Genomic DNA, 16,660 nt, shown 5'->3' on the forward strand with positions numbered 1-16,660 from the left:
TACAGGCCTTATAGGTGGAGTGCTGCAAAGATAGTGGTTCATCTGGAAGGTTCTCTTCTCTCCACAGAGAAATGCTGGAGCTCTGTCATGCCTCATACACACGACCGTTTTTTTCCAACGGGAAAACCGCCGGACAAAAAAAGAGGGCAGGATCACTTTTTTCCCGTCAGGCCAAAAATCATCTGTATGGTTTTCCGACGGGCAGAAAACCATGCATGCTCAGAATCAAGTACAGTAGGTGACCGCGATATTGTGTCAATCTCGCTCCCTTTCTCGGCGAGATTGACCACCTACGAGCCCCGTCGTGGGAGCCAGCGCCGAGCCGGCTCGCTGCGATGGGAAAAAGCCGTCATAGAAGCGACGGGGATCCGACTTGGATTCCCGCCAATTCTAGCCGCGGAGTTTGGTATAAATCACGAGGGGGAACTCCACGCCAAATTTTAAATAAAAAACCGGCATGGGTTCCCCTCCAGGGGCATACCAGGCCCTTAGGTCTGGTATGGATTGTAAGGAGAACCCCTCACAATCCATACCAAACCCGTATCCAAGCACGCCGCCCGGCCGATCAGGAAAGGAGTGGGGAGAGCGAGCACCAGGCCGCATGCCCTCAACATGGGGGGGGGTGCTCTGGGGCAGGGGGTGCCCTGTGGCCCCCCCACCCCAAAGTACCCTGTCCCCATGTTGATAAGGACAGGGCCTCTTCCCGACAACCCTGGCCGTTAGTTGTCGGGGTCGTGCTGGAAACACATTCTCTGCGACAGGTACTGTATGAGACGAGAGTGCTCTTTCTGGTAAAACTAGCGTTTGTAATGGAGATAGCACATTTGTCACGCTATAACGGACTGAAAAGCTCAAGGCTGAAAAGCGCGAATCGTCTCTCACCAAACTTTTACTAACATAAGGATCAGCAAAAGCAGCCCAAAGGGTGGCGCCGTTGGAATGGAACTTCCCCTTTATAATCCCGCTGTATGTGTTGTACGTCACCGCGCTTTAGACGGGCGGACTTTTGTCTGAGCGTGTGTAGGCAAGGCAGCCTGAGAGGAATTCTGTCAGGAAAACCGTTGGTTTATTATCCGACAGAAAAACCGGTCGTGTGTACTAGCCATCAGAGTGACCATCGGGTTCTTGGTCACAGAGTTTAAAGCTCAAACACACAATGTGACATAAGTCTATACAGGTGAACATTAGAGCCCCCGTACTCACAGAATTATCTATTGTATGAATCAGATGTGTGGGAGTTTGACGCCTGTAATGTATTAATATATCTCTGTGCAGCTGGGTCCTGGAAGAGGCCAAGTGTTTAATAATCTGTCCGAATCTCATTCGTCATAGACTCAGATTGTAAACACCACCACACATAAAACTATAATGTGTGTCTCAACCCAAAAGCCTGAGAAAAAAATGTAATTAATGTGTACTACGTAGGCGACCAATCAATAAAAAAAAGTAGAATTATATATTAAATAAATCCTGAATTATAATAAAGATGATAATAATAACAATAATAATATACTTAATAACAACAACAATAATATTAATAATTTATATTATTATTATTATTATTATTATTATTATTATTATTATTATTATTATAGAAATATCTTAATTATATTATATATAAAACAGCTAAAATCTGGTAAAAAATGTTTGACCTCCCCCGGGTATTTCGTAGGTGACCAACCAATAAAAAAAATAACACAAAAGTAGAATTATATACTAAATAAATCCTGAATTATAATAACGATAATAATAATAACAATAATAATATTCTTAATAACAACAACAATAATTATAATAATAATAATAATAATAATAATAATAATAATTATTATTATTATTATTGATATATCTTAATTATTTTATATAAAAAACAGCTCAAATCTGGTAAAAACGTTTGACCCCCCCCCCCCCCCCCCGGGTATTTCGTAGGTGACCAATCAATAAACAAAATAACACAAAAGTAGAATTATATACTAAATAAATCCTGAATAATAATAACGATAATAATAACAATAAAAATATCCTTAATATTAACAACAACAACAATAATAATAATAATAATAATAATAATAATAACTATTATTATTATTATTAGTTTTATTATTATTATTATTGATATATCTTAATTATATTATATAAAAAACAGCTTAAATCAGGTAAAAATATTTGACTCCCCCCCCCCCGGGTATTTTGTAGATGACCAATCAATAAACAAAATAAGGCAAAAGTAGAATTATATACTAAATACATCCTGAATAATAATAATGCTAATAATATCCTTAATAATGCTAATAATAATAATAATAATAATAATAATAATAATAATAATTATTTTTTTATTATTATTCTTGATATATCTTAATTATATTATATAAAACACAGTAAAATCAGGTAAAAACTTTTGGAGACATGGGGCTCAGGGTGATGGGAGGAGATATGGGGCTCAGGGTGATGGGAGGAGACACGGGGCTCAGGGTGATGGGAGGAGACATGGGGCTCAGGGTGATGGGAGGAGATATGGGGCTCAGGGTGATGGGGGGGAGACATGGGGCTCAGGGTGATGGGAGGAGACACGGGGCTCAGGGTGATGGGAGGAGACACGGGGCTCAGGGTGATGGGAGGAGACACGGGCTCAGGGTGATGGGAGGAGATATGGGGCTCAGGGTGATGGGGGGGGAGACATGGGGCTCAGGGTGATGGGAGGAGACACGGGGCTCAGGGTGATGGGAGGAGACATGGGGCTCAGGAAGATGGGAGGAGACACAGGGCTCAGGGTGATGGGAGGAGACATGGGGCTCAGGGTGATGGGGGGAGACATGGGGCTCAGGGTGATGGGGGAAGACATGGAGCTCAGGGTGATGGGGGGGAGACATGGAGCTCAGGGTGATGGGAGGAGACATGGGGCTCAGGGTGATGGGAGGAGACACGGGGCTCAGGGTGATGGGAGGAGACATGGGGCTCATGGTGATTGAAGGAGACATAAGGATCAGGATGATGGGAGGAGATATGGGGCTCAGGGTGATGGGAGGAGACATGGGGCTCAGGGTGATGGGAGGAGATATGGGGCTCAGGGTGATGGCAGGAGACACGGGGCTCAGGGTGATGGGAGGAGACATAAGGATCAGGATGATGGGAGGAGATATGGGCCTCAGGGTGATGGGAGGAGACATGGGGCTCAGGGTGATGGGAGGAGATATAGGGCTCAGGGTGATGGGAGGAGACATGGGGCTCAGGGTGATGGGGGGAGACATGGGGCTCAGGGTGATGGGAGGAGACATGGGGCTCAGGGTGATGGGAGGAGACATGGGGCTCAGGGTGATGGGAGGAGACATGGGGCTCAGGGTGATGGCAGGAGATACGGGGCTCAGGGTGATGGCAGGAGACACAGGGCTCAGGGTGATGGGAGGAGATATGGACCTCAGGGTGATGGGAGGAGATATGGACCTCAGGGTGATGGGAGGAGATATGGACCTCAGGGTGATGGGAGGAGACATGGGGCTCAGCGTGATGGGAAGAGACATGAGCCTCAGGGTGATGGGAGGAGATATGGGCCTCAGGGTGATGGGAAGAGACATGGGGCTCAAGGTGATGGGAGGAGACATGGGGCACAGGGTTGGGCCAGTTGACCAGTGGCATGGACAGCTTTTCATGCACTGAAGCACAGATCATTATATAATAATAATAATAATAATAATAATAACAACAACAATTCATACATACCTGGAGACCCGTTTCACCCGGTGGTCCACCAATGCCAACTGGCCCAGGAGGACCCTGAAATTAAAGCAGGAGCAGATTATTACAGGTATAGTGCATTGACTTCTCAACTGAACAGAGATGTTCTTGTTTTCCCTGCCAGACAGAAGTATATGAACTTCACAAAGGTTCTTCCTCATCTTCAGTCTAGGTCTGGTCACTAAAATTGTCTCTGATTAAAGGTAATATCAGTGGTGAAGTTGGTACAATGGTACGATATATCATGAACATGTGACATCATGGAGAATGATATATAAGTAGGTCACAGGTACCGTGCCAACTGACTAATCCAGATGGACGCCTCCAATACAAGGCCACATTGGACAGGGAGACGGCACTCAACACAACACATGAACGGGAACATGGATTGGAATTTGGTCGGTTCCTGATGAACCATTGTGATCCGTGTTTGGCCAACTTATGAAACAGGAGATTAGATGTGATCATTGTGAAGTGTGTGTAATCATCTATCAATGTTTATCTATACTTCTACTTTTATTAAATACAATGTATGTATAAAGCATGTATGTATGTATGTATGTATCTATGTATGTATCTATCTATCCATACAATATGGTGCAGATCCGAAGAGCGAGTACGCCGGCGTATCTACTGATACGCCGGCGTACTTTCAAATTACCCACGTCGTTTCGTTGTTTTGAATCCTCAAAACAAGATACAACGGCATCTGGGTAAGATCCGACAGGTGTACGTCTTCATACGCCTTCGGATCTAAGATGCAATTCTTCGGCGTCCGCTGGGTGGCGTTCACATCGTTTTCCGCGTCGGATATGCAAATTCGCTATTTCCGACGATCCACGAACGTACGAGCGGCTGGCGCATTTTTTTATGGCGTCTCTAGTCGGCTTTTTCCGGCGTATAGTTAAAGCTGGTATTTCGTCGCGTATAGTTAGACCTTCCATGTTAAGTATGGCCGTCGTTCCCGCGTTTATTTTGAATTTTTTTTATTTTTTGCGTAAGTCGTCCGTGAATCGGGATGGACGTAATTCACGTCTATGTTAAAAAAAATGACGTCCTTGCGACGTCATTTAGCGCAATGCACGGCGGGAAATTTAGGGACGGCGCATGCACAGCTCATTCGGCGCGGGGACGCGCTTCATTTAAATGAAACACGCCCCCTAATCGCCGATTTGAATTACGCCGCCAGAGATAGACTATGCCACCGTAACTTACGGCGCAAAATCTTTAAGGATTCGAACTAAAGCCAGTTAAGGTACGGTGGCGTAGCGTATCTGCCCCATAATGTATGTATCTCTCTATGTTTAATATATAAAGAAAAAAATAATCTAAGTTTATCTATCTATCTATCTATCTATCTACCTATCTATCCGCCACATTAGGAATCTGCTTTGGTTAGTTCTAGGTAAATCAAAGTCTTTCTTTAGAAATAAAACCTCCCTTCAGTAACACGACATTTACAAGCTTCTACAGCAGTAAAATGATTATTTGTGTGACTCAGATAACGACCTACCATAGACCTACATTACAGCAATTAAAATGATTAAACATTTCACGTCTTGCAGTTTTAAAATAAATACTACCTATTTATCATTAGAAATGTGTGATTAATACAAAAAATGAAGATTTAATTGCTGTGGGATGAGCATACATAATACAGTGAGTCACAGCGGGGGGGGCCGGGCGGAATAATTATTCCATTATTTACAATGGCAGAGGGTGGTGAAAGGAGGATTTCTAACATTCTGATATTTGAACACTAGAGGGAGCACAAGGGTAAGGAGAGAAATTCCCGAGCCGGATGGATACAATTGTAAATGTGGATAGAATGGAGAGATATTCCCACATGATAAAACACATTAAGGGCTCATTTGCACTTACTATAAAATGTGGCATTGGGCACGCTTTTTTTTTAAAGCACTCTAAATGCCAATCAAAGCCCTTGTCACTAAATAAAACAGTTACCTTACAATCCTGTTCACACTGTTTGCCTTGCCTCACTTCAAAAAGGCTCCATAGGAGTCTATGACAACACCCGCCATGTATGATGTGACACCATGAGAAGAGGCTTCATGTCACTTACCGCAACACCCGGTTCCCCGTCCACTCCAGGCAGACCACCCTCTCCTTTTTCTCCCTGGCAAAGAAAAAAATTGTTACATTTCAACACATTGAAAAAAAAAAATATATTATATATATATATACATGCAAAAGTTGACTTGTGCCCCCACTACCACCCTACCACCTGCCGATTTCACTGTGTGCCAAGATACTCCAAACGTCTAAAAGAGTATTTTCAGATCTTTATTTACCTATTGAGATGGTAATTCAAATAATTTTGGAGAAACTCTCCACATTCTGACATGTTGGACTTCTCCAATTCAATTGGGTACCCTGGAGCAACCGTTGAGAGGTGGAGATTTATCTGACAGATCACCAGGGTACGGTACCCTTATTAACTAGCAACAAGGTCTAACTAAATAGTAAGGAAAACGTAGAAAAATATAAAAAATATATAAAAATAAATAATAAAACAAATGTCACTGCAAAAGTATGAACTTAAAAGTGGAAAGTGTTAGCAGGGCAGTAGATGGTGTCAGTATGGCAGTGGACAGTGTGTGGATATTGTCAGTAGTGCAGAAGATGGGGTCAATAGAGCAGTGGACAATGTCAGTAGGGCAGAGAATGGGGTCAGTAGAGCAGTGGATGGTGTCAGTCAGTAGAGCAGTGGACCGTATCAATAAGGCAGTGGACGGTGTCAGTAGGGCAGAAGATAGGGTCAGTAGAGCAGTGGACAGAATCAGTAGGGCAGAAGATAGGGTCAGTAGAGCAGTGGACAGAATCAGTAGGGCAGAAAATAGGGTCAGTAGAGTAGTGGACGGTGTCAGTAGGGGAGAAGATAGTGTCAGTAGAGCAGTGGACGGTGTCAGTAGGGCAGAAGATAGGGTCAGTAGAGCAGTGGACGGTGTCAGTAGGGCAAAAGATAGGGTCAGTAGAGCAATGGACGGAATCAGTAGGGCAGAAGATAGGGTCAGTAGAGCAGTGGACAGAATCAGCAGGGCAGAAGATAGGGTCAGTAGAGCAGTGGACAGTATCAGTAGGGCAGAAGATAGGGTCATTAGAGCAGTGGACAGTATCTGTCCACTGCTATTTGTTATTACTGGGAGGCTGCTACTCAACATTCGAGCCCCCACCTATTTGGTAATACTGAAAGGCTACTACTGAACATTTGAAGCCCCATCCATTTGTTAATACTGGGAGGCTGCTCAACATTCGAGCCACCACCTATATGGTAATACTGGGAGGCTGCTACTGAACATTTGAGACGCCATCTATTTGTTATTACTAGGAAGCTGCTACTCAACTTTCGAGCCACCATCGATTTTGTATTACTGAAAGACTGCTACTTAACATTCGAGCCGCCATCCATTTTGATATTACTAGGAGCCTGCTACTGAACATTTAAGTCGCCACCCATTTATTATTACTGGGAGGATGCTACTCAACATTCAAGCCACCACCTATTTGGTAATACTGGGAGGATGCTCCTGAACATTGAGCAGCCATGTATTTGGTAATACTGGGAGGCTGCTACGCAACATTCTAGCCACCAACCATTTGATATTGTTGTGAACAAGCAAGCTATCGCTTGTGAAACGTGTCTACCATTGCCTGTATCTGTCTGACCCTTTTGACAATAAAGATGACATCAAGATAATTTGGAGTTCCAGTGTGCGACCAATTTCTTGTTTTAACCATTTGGTATTACTGAAAGGCTACTACTGAACATTTGAACCCCCATTTATTTGTTAATACTGGGAGGCTGCTACTCAACAGTCGAGCCACCACTTATTTGATAATACTGGGTGGCTACTACTGAACATTCGAGACCCCATCCATTTGATATTACTAGGAGGCTTCTACTGAACATTCGAGACCCCATCCATTTGTTATTACTGGGAGGCTGCTAATGAACATTAGAGCCACCATCCATTGTTGTTACTAGGAGGCTACTAATGAACATTCAAACCACCATCCATTTGTTATTACTAGGAGGCTACTACTGAACATTCGAGACCCCATTCATTTGATATTACTAGGAGGCTTCTACTGAACATTTGAGCCTCCAACCATTTGTTATTACTGGGAGGCTTCTACCAAACATCCAAACGCCATCCATTTGTTATTACTAGGAGGCTGCTACTGAACATTTGAGCCTCCAACTATTTGGTAATACTGGGAGGCTTCCACCAAACATCCAGATGCCATCCATGTGTTATTACTGGGAGCCTGCTAATGAACATTAGAGCCACCATCCATTGTTGTTACTGGGAGGCTACTAATGAACATTCAAACCACCATCCATTTGTTATTACTACAAGGCTACTACTCAACATTCGAGTCATTATCCATTTGGTATTACTAGGAGGCTGCTACTGAACATTTGAGCCACCATCCATTTGTTATTAATAGGAGGCTGCTACTGAACATTTGAGCCGCCATCCATCTGATATTACTAAGAGGCTGCTACTCAACATTCGAACCATCATCCACTTGTTTTTAATAGGAGGCTGGTACTGAACATTCAAGCCGCCATCCATTTGTTATTATTAGGAGGCTGCTACTGAACATTCAAGCCGTCATCCACTTGATATTACTAAGAGGCTGCTACTTAACATTCGAGCCACAATCCACTTGTTTTTAATAGGAGGCTGGTACTGAACATTCAAGCCACCATCCATTTGTCATTACTAGGAGGCTGGTACTGAACATTCAAGCCACCATCCATTTGTTATTATTAGGAGGCTTCTACTGAACATTTGAGCCGTCATCCATTTATTATTACTGAGAGTCTACTACTAATTATTCAAGCCGCCATCCATTTGGTGTTACTGGGAGTCTCCTACTGAACGTTTGAGCCACCACGTATTTGTTATTAATGGAGGCTGCTACTAAAGAAATTAGAGCCACATTTTTTTTTTTTTGAAGACCTGGGATATTTGCTATTTTTGGGTAACCTGTAACCCCAACCCTCTACAAGTTTACAGTATAGAACAAATAAATCATAAAAAAAGACTGACGTGACCAAAGCACAATAGCTGCCATTGGACACTGTTGGTGTATTGTCAGGTGCAGCCCAGCACAGGTCACCGCTGATAGCGGTAGGAGAACCAATCAGATACCAGCAGGCAGGGGCGGACTGACCATTCGAGCACTCGGGCACTGCCCGAGGGCCCCATGCCACTAGGGGGCCCCATCAGGGAAGCCAGGCTCAGTAAAACCAGGGACAGTATGTACAAATCTGTGTTTTTTTACATCTGTCCCTGATATGTCCGATACCGACATGCTTCTGATGTGAAAATCCCAAGATTTTAGCTGCACCACCTCTGCACTGCCTCCTGGCCTGATGCCCATCTGTAAGCCTGGGGGCCCGATAATCTTTTGTGGCCCGGGGGCCCCATGAGTTGTCAGTCCGCCCCTGCCAGCAGCTCCTGCAGGGGCAGTGCTGGAATAACTTTATTCTTATAGATGTAGAACAGTTCAGAAGTGACATTGTGTTCCAGGAGAAGTCAGCGTGTAAGCTCAGCAGGCACTGTATACTATTGCCTGTTTAGATGAATAGGACGATTTCTATTATGACATATTGCAATTCCTCTTCTTTTGCGTTATTTGGATCATGGAGCTCCTACAACCTGTTCCCTGATAACAAAAGAATCATTTCAAATATGGAATAAAAGAACAAGAAAGGGACATTAAAATCTCTTTTTCATAAGCAGTCATCTGAGACACTTAGCGAAATTTCAATTAGAACACAAAAGATCCTTTAAATGCCGCCAGGATCCAGAATGCTCACAGATTGGGCAGAATTGAATCTCTGCCAGCCACCACTTATTTGTGCTAAAGAAAAAAAAAATCCTCATTAGACAACGCCGTATCTATCCCGTAATGACATCCATTAACAGGGTGCCAAAAACACAGACGAGAGCTCAATGGAGTCGTATGGCCCATTACCGGCCGTCGTATCCCCCGCGCTCAGCACTCAACACACATTTCTCAGCGCGGGAAACCTTCGGCGGAAAGGCAGCGAGCTCGCGGCCAGGAGGCCGAAATCAGTTTCCACTTGAATAAGCGGATTGAAATTCATTTCTCTTATCCTTAAAGCTGAGAACTTTCTTATTCGGTAATAAAAAGATATAAAAGCAAGTTTTATTAGCTCTCATACTTCATAAGACGCTATGTGTCAGGGTCCCAGCTCTGCTGGCCTCCGTGCAGCATGCATGCACGGTAGATCTGCGCTCTGATGAATACCTGGGCGTGTGCGCAGTGCGCGGCCCGGCGCGTGCACGAGCGCGTGCACAGGCGCGCACCTTCTTGGGGCCAATCAGAGGCATGACCGCCCTATTTAAACCAGCCCCTGTCTTTAGACAGGTTGCTGGTTTATCATCAGCTCATATGTGTTCCTGTTGCTGTTCCTCTGTGCCTTTGACCCGGAATTCCTCCCGACTTAGATCTCTCTTGGAACTTGACCTCGGCCTGCCTCTGACTTCGCTGTGTTCTCCTAACCTTGACCTTTGGCCTGTGACCCGGATCTGCTGCTGTCTCCTGACCCTGAACCCTGGCTTGCACCTCGGACTTGTCTCTGCCTGTCCCTTGAACTTGAACTGAACCCGCATTCTGGACCAATCTCCATCTGTCTCCTGTCTCTGGCTGCCGCCCTGCAGGATCTGCTGCTGCCTACCACAGTCGCCATCAAGTTCTTCTATCCCGCTGGCACCGGTACCTCCTTGTGCCTCTGCCTCCTGTCTCAACTTCAGGGGGCGGGCGTGCTGGGTCGTAAAGGTGAGCCGCCCTCAGCATTTCGGTCTCGGTGAGTACTTGAGTCCTGATACTATGCTTTGCAGCTTTTCTCAATACAGTTAAATGAGGACTCTGGCCCAAGTGAAGAAAGAATTGGAATTGAAGCACCACACGTGTTTCAGGGGTCCAAGAGCCCCCTTGATCGGGGCTTGACTGGCCGCCAAACAAACTGCTGATAAGACCTGTTCTATCACACTGGAATTATTTTTAGATGGAGCTTCTTGCCTGATGACAAGTAAAGCATTTTTGAGGAACCTAACTGTAACGAAACCCTTGCTCGCTCGGTTCCACTCCCCCGACACTCCTCTGCTACTATTGAATCAGATTGCAGATCGCAACGTCTGATGGTTCGGTCATCCGAGGCTCCGGGATTCGAACTACTGTGCCGTTCGAAATCCATCAGTACAAACACCAGGCAGGCTGTATGTAAGTTCAAAAAGGAAACTCCTTTATTGGATGCACACAACACACTTTTATACAGCAGTTTGAACACCCCGCCTCCAACAACCGCTTTCCTATTGGTCAATTGTAAAGTACATTGTAGTTCTCAATTAAGTCCTCTTAGCCATGCAAATGAGGACTTGAAACAGGGTCAGCAGGGATTGGTCCGATAGCTTGAATAGGAGGACTGCTATGTGTAATGAGACAGAAGCCCCAGGGGGCAATCAAAGTACACAAACAGCCAAACACAGAACAATGCTTTTCCTCCAGACCATGGAGCCGTCTGGAGGGATGGGGGGGGGGGGGTTAGCCTTAAGACAGGGCAGAAGACCCCCCACTGTGTAACAGATTCAAACACTTCAGTATTCCAAGGTCCATGACAATACTCCCCCCTGAGAAACAGTGCAACAGCCACAGTGGGACCCCAAACGGGTCAACTCGAGGATGTTGGAAAAGTAGTCTTAACGTTCCAGGTCTGTCTGCCGGGATAACCCATCCGCCTTCCTGTTTTAAGGCCCTGGCCTATAATCGGAAGGCAAGAGGCTCACATTCAGTCCTCTCCAAAAGCCTCTGTCACAGCTAGGTCTGTCACACTAACCAACCCAAATATTACACAGTAAAAACACTAATGCCGCGTACACACGATCGGACATTTCCGATGTTGGCTCAACACACTTGCATACACACGGTCACACAAATCTTGTCGGAAATTGCGAACGTAAAGAACGCGGTGACGTACAACGCGTACGACGAGCCAAGAAAAATGAAGTTCAATAGCCAGTGCGGCTCTTATGCTTGATTCCGAGAGTACGTGGAGTTTTGTGCATCGGAATTGTGTACCCACGCTCGGAATTTCCGACAACAAGTTTTGTTGTCGGAAACATTTGAGAACCAGCTCTCAAATTTTTGTTGTCGGAAATTCCGACAGCAAATGTCCGGTGGAGCCTACACGCGGTCGTAAATTTCCGTCAACAAGCTCCCATCGAATATTTGTTGTCGGAAATTCCGACCGTGTGTATGCGGCATTATAGTTTCATAATTGGTAAGGTTGAATAGAGAAACTAGTCCATCCGGTTCAACCTGTGTGGGTGTGTGTTCATGTCGATAATTATTTCCCATATCCCTGTATATTATGTTCACTAAGATGCAAGTCCAAGTGTCTGTTAAAACTATCAGTACTTCCTGCTGACACCACCAATTGTGGAAGAGAGTTCCACATCCTTGCCACCCTGACAGTAAAAAAAAACCTACGCAGCTTAACCACTTAAGGCCCGCCTAACTCTGATATACGTCGGCAGAATGTCACAGCTGGGCACAGGCAAGTACGTTGCCCTTTAAGTGCCCAGCCTTGGTCATGCGCACGCCACCGGCAGCACGCTCGCGACCCGTTCCAAAGCTCCATGACCACGCCCGTGGGACCCGATCGCTGCCTGTGTCCCGCGATCGGATCACAGGAGCTGAAGAACGGGGAGAGGTGAGTGTAAACAAACCTTCCCTGTTCTTCTCTGTGGCTTGTCACTGATTGTCTGTTCCCTGTCATAGGGAACGACGATCAGTGACGTCACACATCCAGCCACGCCCCCCTACAGTAAGAAACACAATTCAGGGCACACTTAACCCCTTTATCCCCCTAGTGCCATTGTCATTTTCACAGTAATCAGTGCATTTTTATAGCACTTTCCGCTGTGAAAATGACAATGGTGCCAAAAATGTGTCAAAAGTGTCTGATGTGTCCGCCATAATGTGGCAGTCACGAAAAAAAATCGCTGATCGTCGCCATTACTAGTAAAAAAAAATGATTAATAAAAATTATATAAAACTACCCCCTATTTTGTAAACGCTATAACTTTTGCCCAAACCAATCAATAAACGCTTATTGCAATTTAAAAAAAAAAATATGTAGAAGAATACGTATCGGCCTAAACTGAGGAGAATTTTTTTTTTTTATACATTTTTTCAAGATATTTATTTTAGCAAAAAGTAAAAAATATTGGCCTGGATTCACAAAGACTTACGACGGCGTATCTCCAGATATGCCGTCGTACTCCGAATGCGGGCCATCGCATTTCGGCGTCTGATTCATAGAATCAGATACGCCTCAATGTTGCCTAGAAAAGAGCGGCGTAAGTCTCCTACGCCGTCGTATCTTAGGGTGTAATATTTAAGCTGACCGCCAGGGGCGCTTCCCTAGAATTCCGCGTTGAATATGCAAATTAGGTAGATACGCCGATTCAGAAACATACGTCCGACATTTTTTTACGTCGTTTGCGTAAGGCTTTTTCCAGCGTAAAGTTACCCCTGCCTCTATGAGGCGTAGCCAATGTTAAGTATGGACGTCGGGCCACCGTCCAATTTATTACGTTTTACGTCGTTTGCGTAAATCGCGAATAGGGCTGTGCGTAAGTTACGTTCACGTCTAAAGCATTGACGATTTGCGGGGTAATTTGGAGCATGCGCACTGGGATTCTTTCACGGACGGTGCATGCGCCGTTTGTAAGAAACGTCAAATACGTGGGGTCACGATTAGTTAGCATAGAACACGCCCCAACCAGCCTCTTTTGAATTAGGCGGGCTTACGCCGCCCGATATACGCTACGCCGCCATAACTAAAGGCGCAACTTCTTTGTGAATACAGTACTCGCCTTTCTAACTTTCGGCGTCATAGTGTTTCTGAGATACGCTACGCCCGCCTAAAGATAGGCGCATGTACGTGAATCTGGCCCATTGATTTTTTTTCAAAATTATCGCTTTATTTTTGTTTAAACCGCAAAAAATAAAAATCGCAGAGGTGATCAAATACCACCAAAAGAAAGCTCTATTTGTGGGGAAAAAAGGACGCCAATTTTGTTTGGGAGACACATCGCATGACCGCGCAATTGTCAGTTAAAGCGACGCAGTGCCGAATCGCAAAAAGGGGCCAGGTCCTTTACCTGCATAATGGTCCGGAGCTTAAGTTAAGGTTAAACCGCTTTTCCTCCTCATTGTGCGGGCCTCGTATCTACTTACACTCCCTGAGACTGAAACGTTTCCTACCTACGCTGGGATCGCCATTGAGATGTTTGTATATCGCTCTCATATCTCCTCTCCAGGGAGAATAAATTTAGCGCTTGTAGCCGTTCCTCATAATTGAGGTCCCCGTATTAACTTTGTTGCCCTCCTCTGGACTCTCTCCAGTTCTAGCACATCCTTCCTGAGGATTGGTGACCAGAGTTGGATGGAATACTCCAGATATGGCTAAAACCAGGATTTTATAAAGTGGCAGGATTATAGTTTTATCTCTGGAGTATATCCCTTTTTTTATGAATGCTAGTAGTCTTCTACTAGTTGGTTCCACTTTAACCAACAGATGGCCACAATGGATATAAAAAAAGAGTTTGGCTTACCCGCTGTCCTTCAAGTCCTGGGAGACCGGCACTCCCCTTGGAGCCTTCTGGTCCCTATAGAGAGAGAGTTATTTTTACAGTATTAGAAACATTTTCAAAAGTTTTTTCAGAAATCATGGTTTTCATTTAGTGACAATATGGTACTTAAAGTGGAAGTAAACCCGCCTATCGTTTTCAGCCAAGGAAGCAGCCATCTTGGCTTCTGTTTAATCTACAACTACCATGATGTTGCACATGTGATCAGGTATGACACCAGCCATTGGGTGATTTTACCATTTGGTTGAGAGCACAACCAATGGGAGTGTTTAAAGTGGAGGTTCACCCAAAAACCTTTTTTTTTAACCTTAGATTCATGCTCATTTTTTCTAGGGGAATCGGGTGTTTTTTTTACAATCAAAGCATTACTTACTGTTTTAGAGAGCGATCTTCTCCGCCGCTTCCGGGTATGGGCTGCGGGACTGGGCGTTCCTATTTGATTGACAGCCTTCCGACAGGCTTCCGACGGTCGCATACATCGCGTCACGATTTTCCGAAAGTAGCCGAACGTCGGTGTGCAGGCGCCGTATAGAGCCGCACCGACGTTCGGCTTCTTTCGGCGACTCGTGACGCGCTGTATGCGACCGTCGGAAGCCTGTCAATCAAATAGGAACGCCCAGCCCCGAAGACCATACCCGGAAGCGGCGGAGAAGATCGCTCTCTAAAACGGTAAGTACGGCTTCGTAACGTAACGGTAACGGTAAAACACCCGATTCCCCTAGACAAAACGAGCCTCAATCTAATGTTAAAAGTTTTTTTTCGGGTGAACTCCCGCTTTAATTTCTGGCACGTGCCGCAAATGTAACTGATTTTTGAAACTTAAATGGATGGGTTTACTTCCTTTTTAAAGAATTTCATAAACATGGGATGAGTAATGGCAAAAAGGATCAAGAGGTCTATTGAGCTTGCCTATTTTGTTTTACATTTTGTTTTATGTTTAACCTTTTTTTGTCTGCGTGTACATTTATGTTTGTCCCAGGCATGTTTAAATCCACCTACTGTTGACTGACTCCGATTCACTACCTATGCTTGATGTCTATTCCAAGCATCAGCTACTCTTTTAGTAAAATAATACTTTCTAATGTTAGTTTTGAACTTTCCTATTGTTAGATTGAGGTCATGTCCCTGTGTTCTTGATCTTAGCTTTATACTGGAAACACTGCCCCCCTGAACCTTATTCACACCTCTCATGTCTTTAAAGTTATAAGTCATGTCTCCCCTTTTTCCCTCCAGACTATACAAATTAGGTGCCAGATTCACATACAAAAGCGTTACGCTGCGGCAGCATAACGTATCCCATTTACGTTACACCGCCGCAAGTTTACAGCGTAAGTGCTTGATTCACAAAGCACTTACCTGTAAACTTGCGGCCGCGTAGCGTAAATCCGCCCGGCGCAAGCCCCCTAAAATTTCCCGACGTGCATTGCGCTAAATGACGTCGCAAGGACGTCATTGGTTTCAACGTTAACGTAAATGGCGTCCAGCGCCATTCATAGACGACTTACGCAAACGACGTGAAATTTAAAAACTAGACGCGGGAACGACGGCCATACTTAACATTGGTTAGACCACCTAGAGGGCATGTTTAGTTTTACGCGATGCATCTCTATGGAAACAGCATAAATTTACATCGACGGGCAAAGCGGACATTCGTGAATCGGCATAACTAGTAATTTGCATATTCTACGCCGAACGCAATGGAATCGCCACCTAGCGGCCGGCCTAGAATTGCATCCTAAGATCCGACTTGTAAGTCACTTACACCTGTCGGATCTTAGGGCTATCTATGCGGAACTGATTTTATGAATCAGGCGCATAGATACGACAATCGTATCTCAGAGATACGACGGCGTATCAGGAGATACGCCGTCGTATCTCTTTTGTAAATCTGGCCCAAGGTTCCTGCAGTCTCTACTGATATGTTTTATCCCTGACAATGCATCATTGTTGTTGCCCGTCTCTGGAATCATTCTAGCTCATCAAAATCTGTTTGTAAGTGAGGCTTTAAAATCACAACTGGTGTTTACCTGCCCCACGCAGAAGAAGTCCCGCCCACGGGACGTAACGTGTACGGGGGGAGGAGCCACGCAGGACATCACCCGCGATCGCCGGTGCCTGCTTGTCTTTGCATTGCGCTGCATGCTCAATCAGCTGACACTCAGATTTTGGAGTGTCATTACATGTGAGTTCTATATTTTAAGTGTATC

At 44.9% G+C, this 16,660-nt stretch overlaps 1 protein-coding gene across 1 annotated transcript in view; it reads right to left on the reverse strand.

Annotated features, from left to right (window-relative positions):
- COL22A1 (collagen type XXII alpha 1 chain) overlaps positions 1 to 16,660 on the reverse strand; it is a 513,833-nt gene that overhangs the window by 209,632 nt on the left and 287,541 nt on the right. Inside the window, exons 22-24 of the mRNA XM_040355007.1 lie at positions 14,418 to 14,471; positions 5,819 to 5,872; positions 3,721 to 3,774 (exon numbers count right to left, since the gene is read on the reverse strand). Coding sequence (XP_040210941.1) covers positions 3,721 to 3,774; positions 5,819 to 5,872; positions 14,418 to 14,471 — 162 coding nt within the window. The remainder of the gene's footprint in view (positions 1 to 3,720; positions 3,775 to 5,818; positions 5,873 to 14,417; positions 14,472 to 16,660) is intronic.

The sequence above is a fragment of the Rana temporaria genome, chromosome 5, assembly GCF_905171775.1.
Source record: "Rana temporaria chromosome 5, aRanTem1.1, whole genome shotgun sequence".
Taxonomy (NCBI): domain Eukaryota; kingdom Metazoa; phylum Chordata; class Amphibia; order Anura; family Ranidae; genus Rana; species Rana temporaria.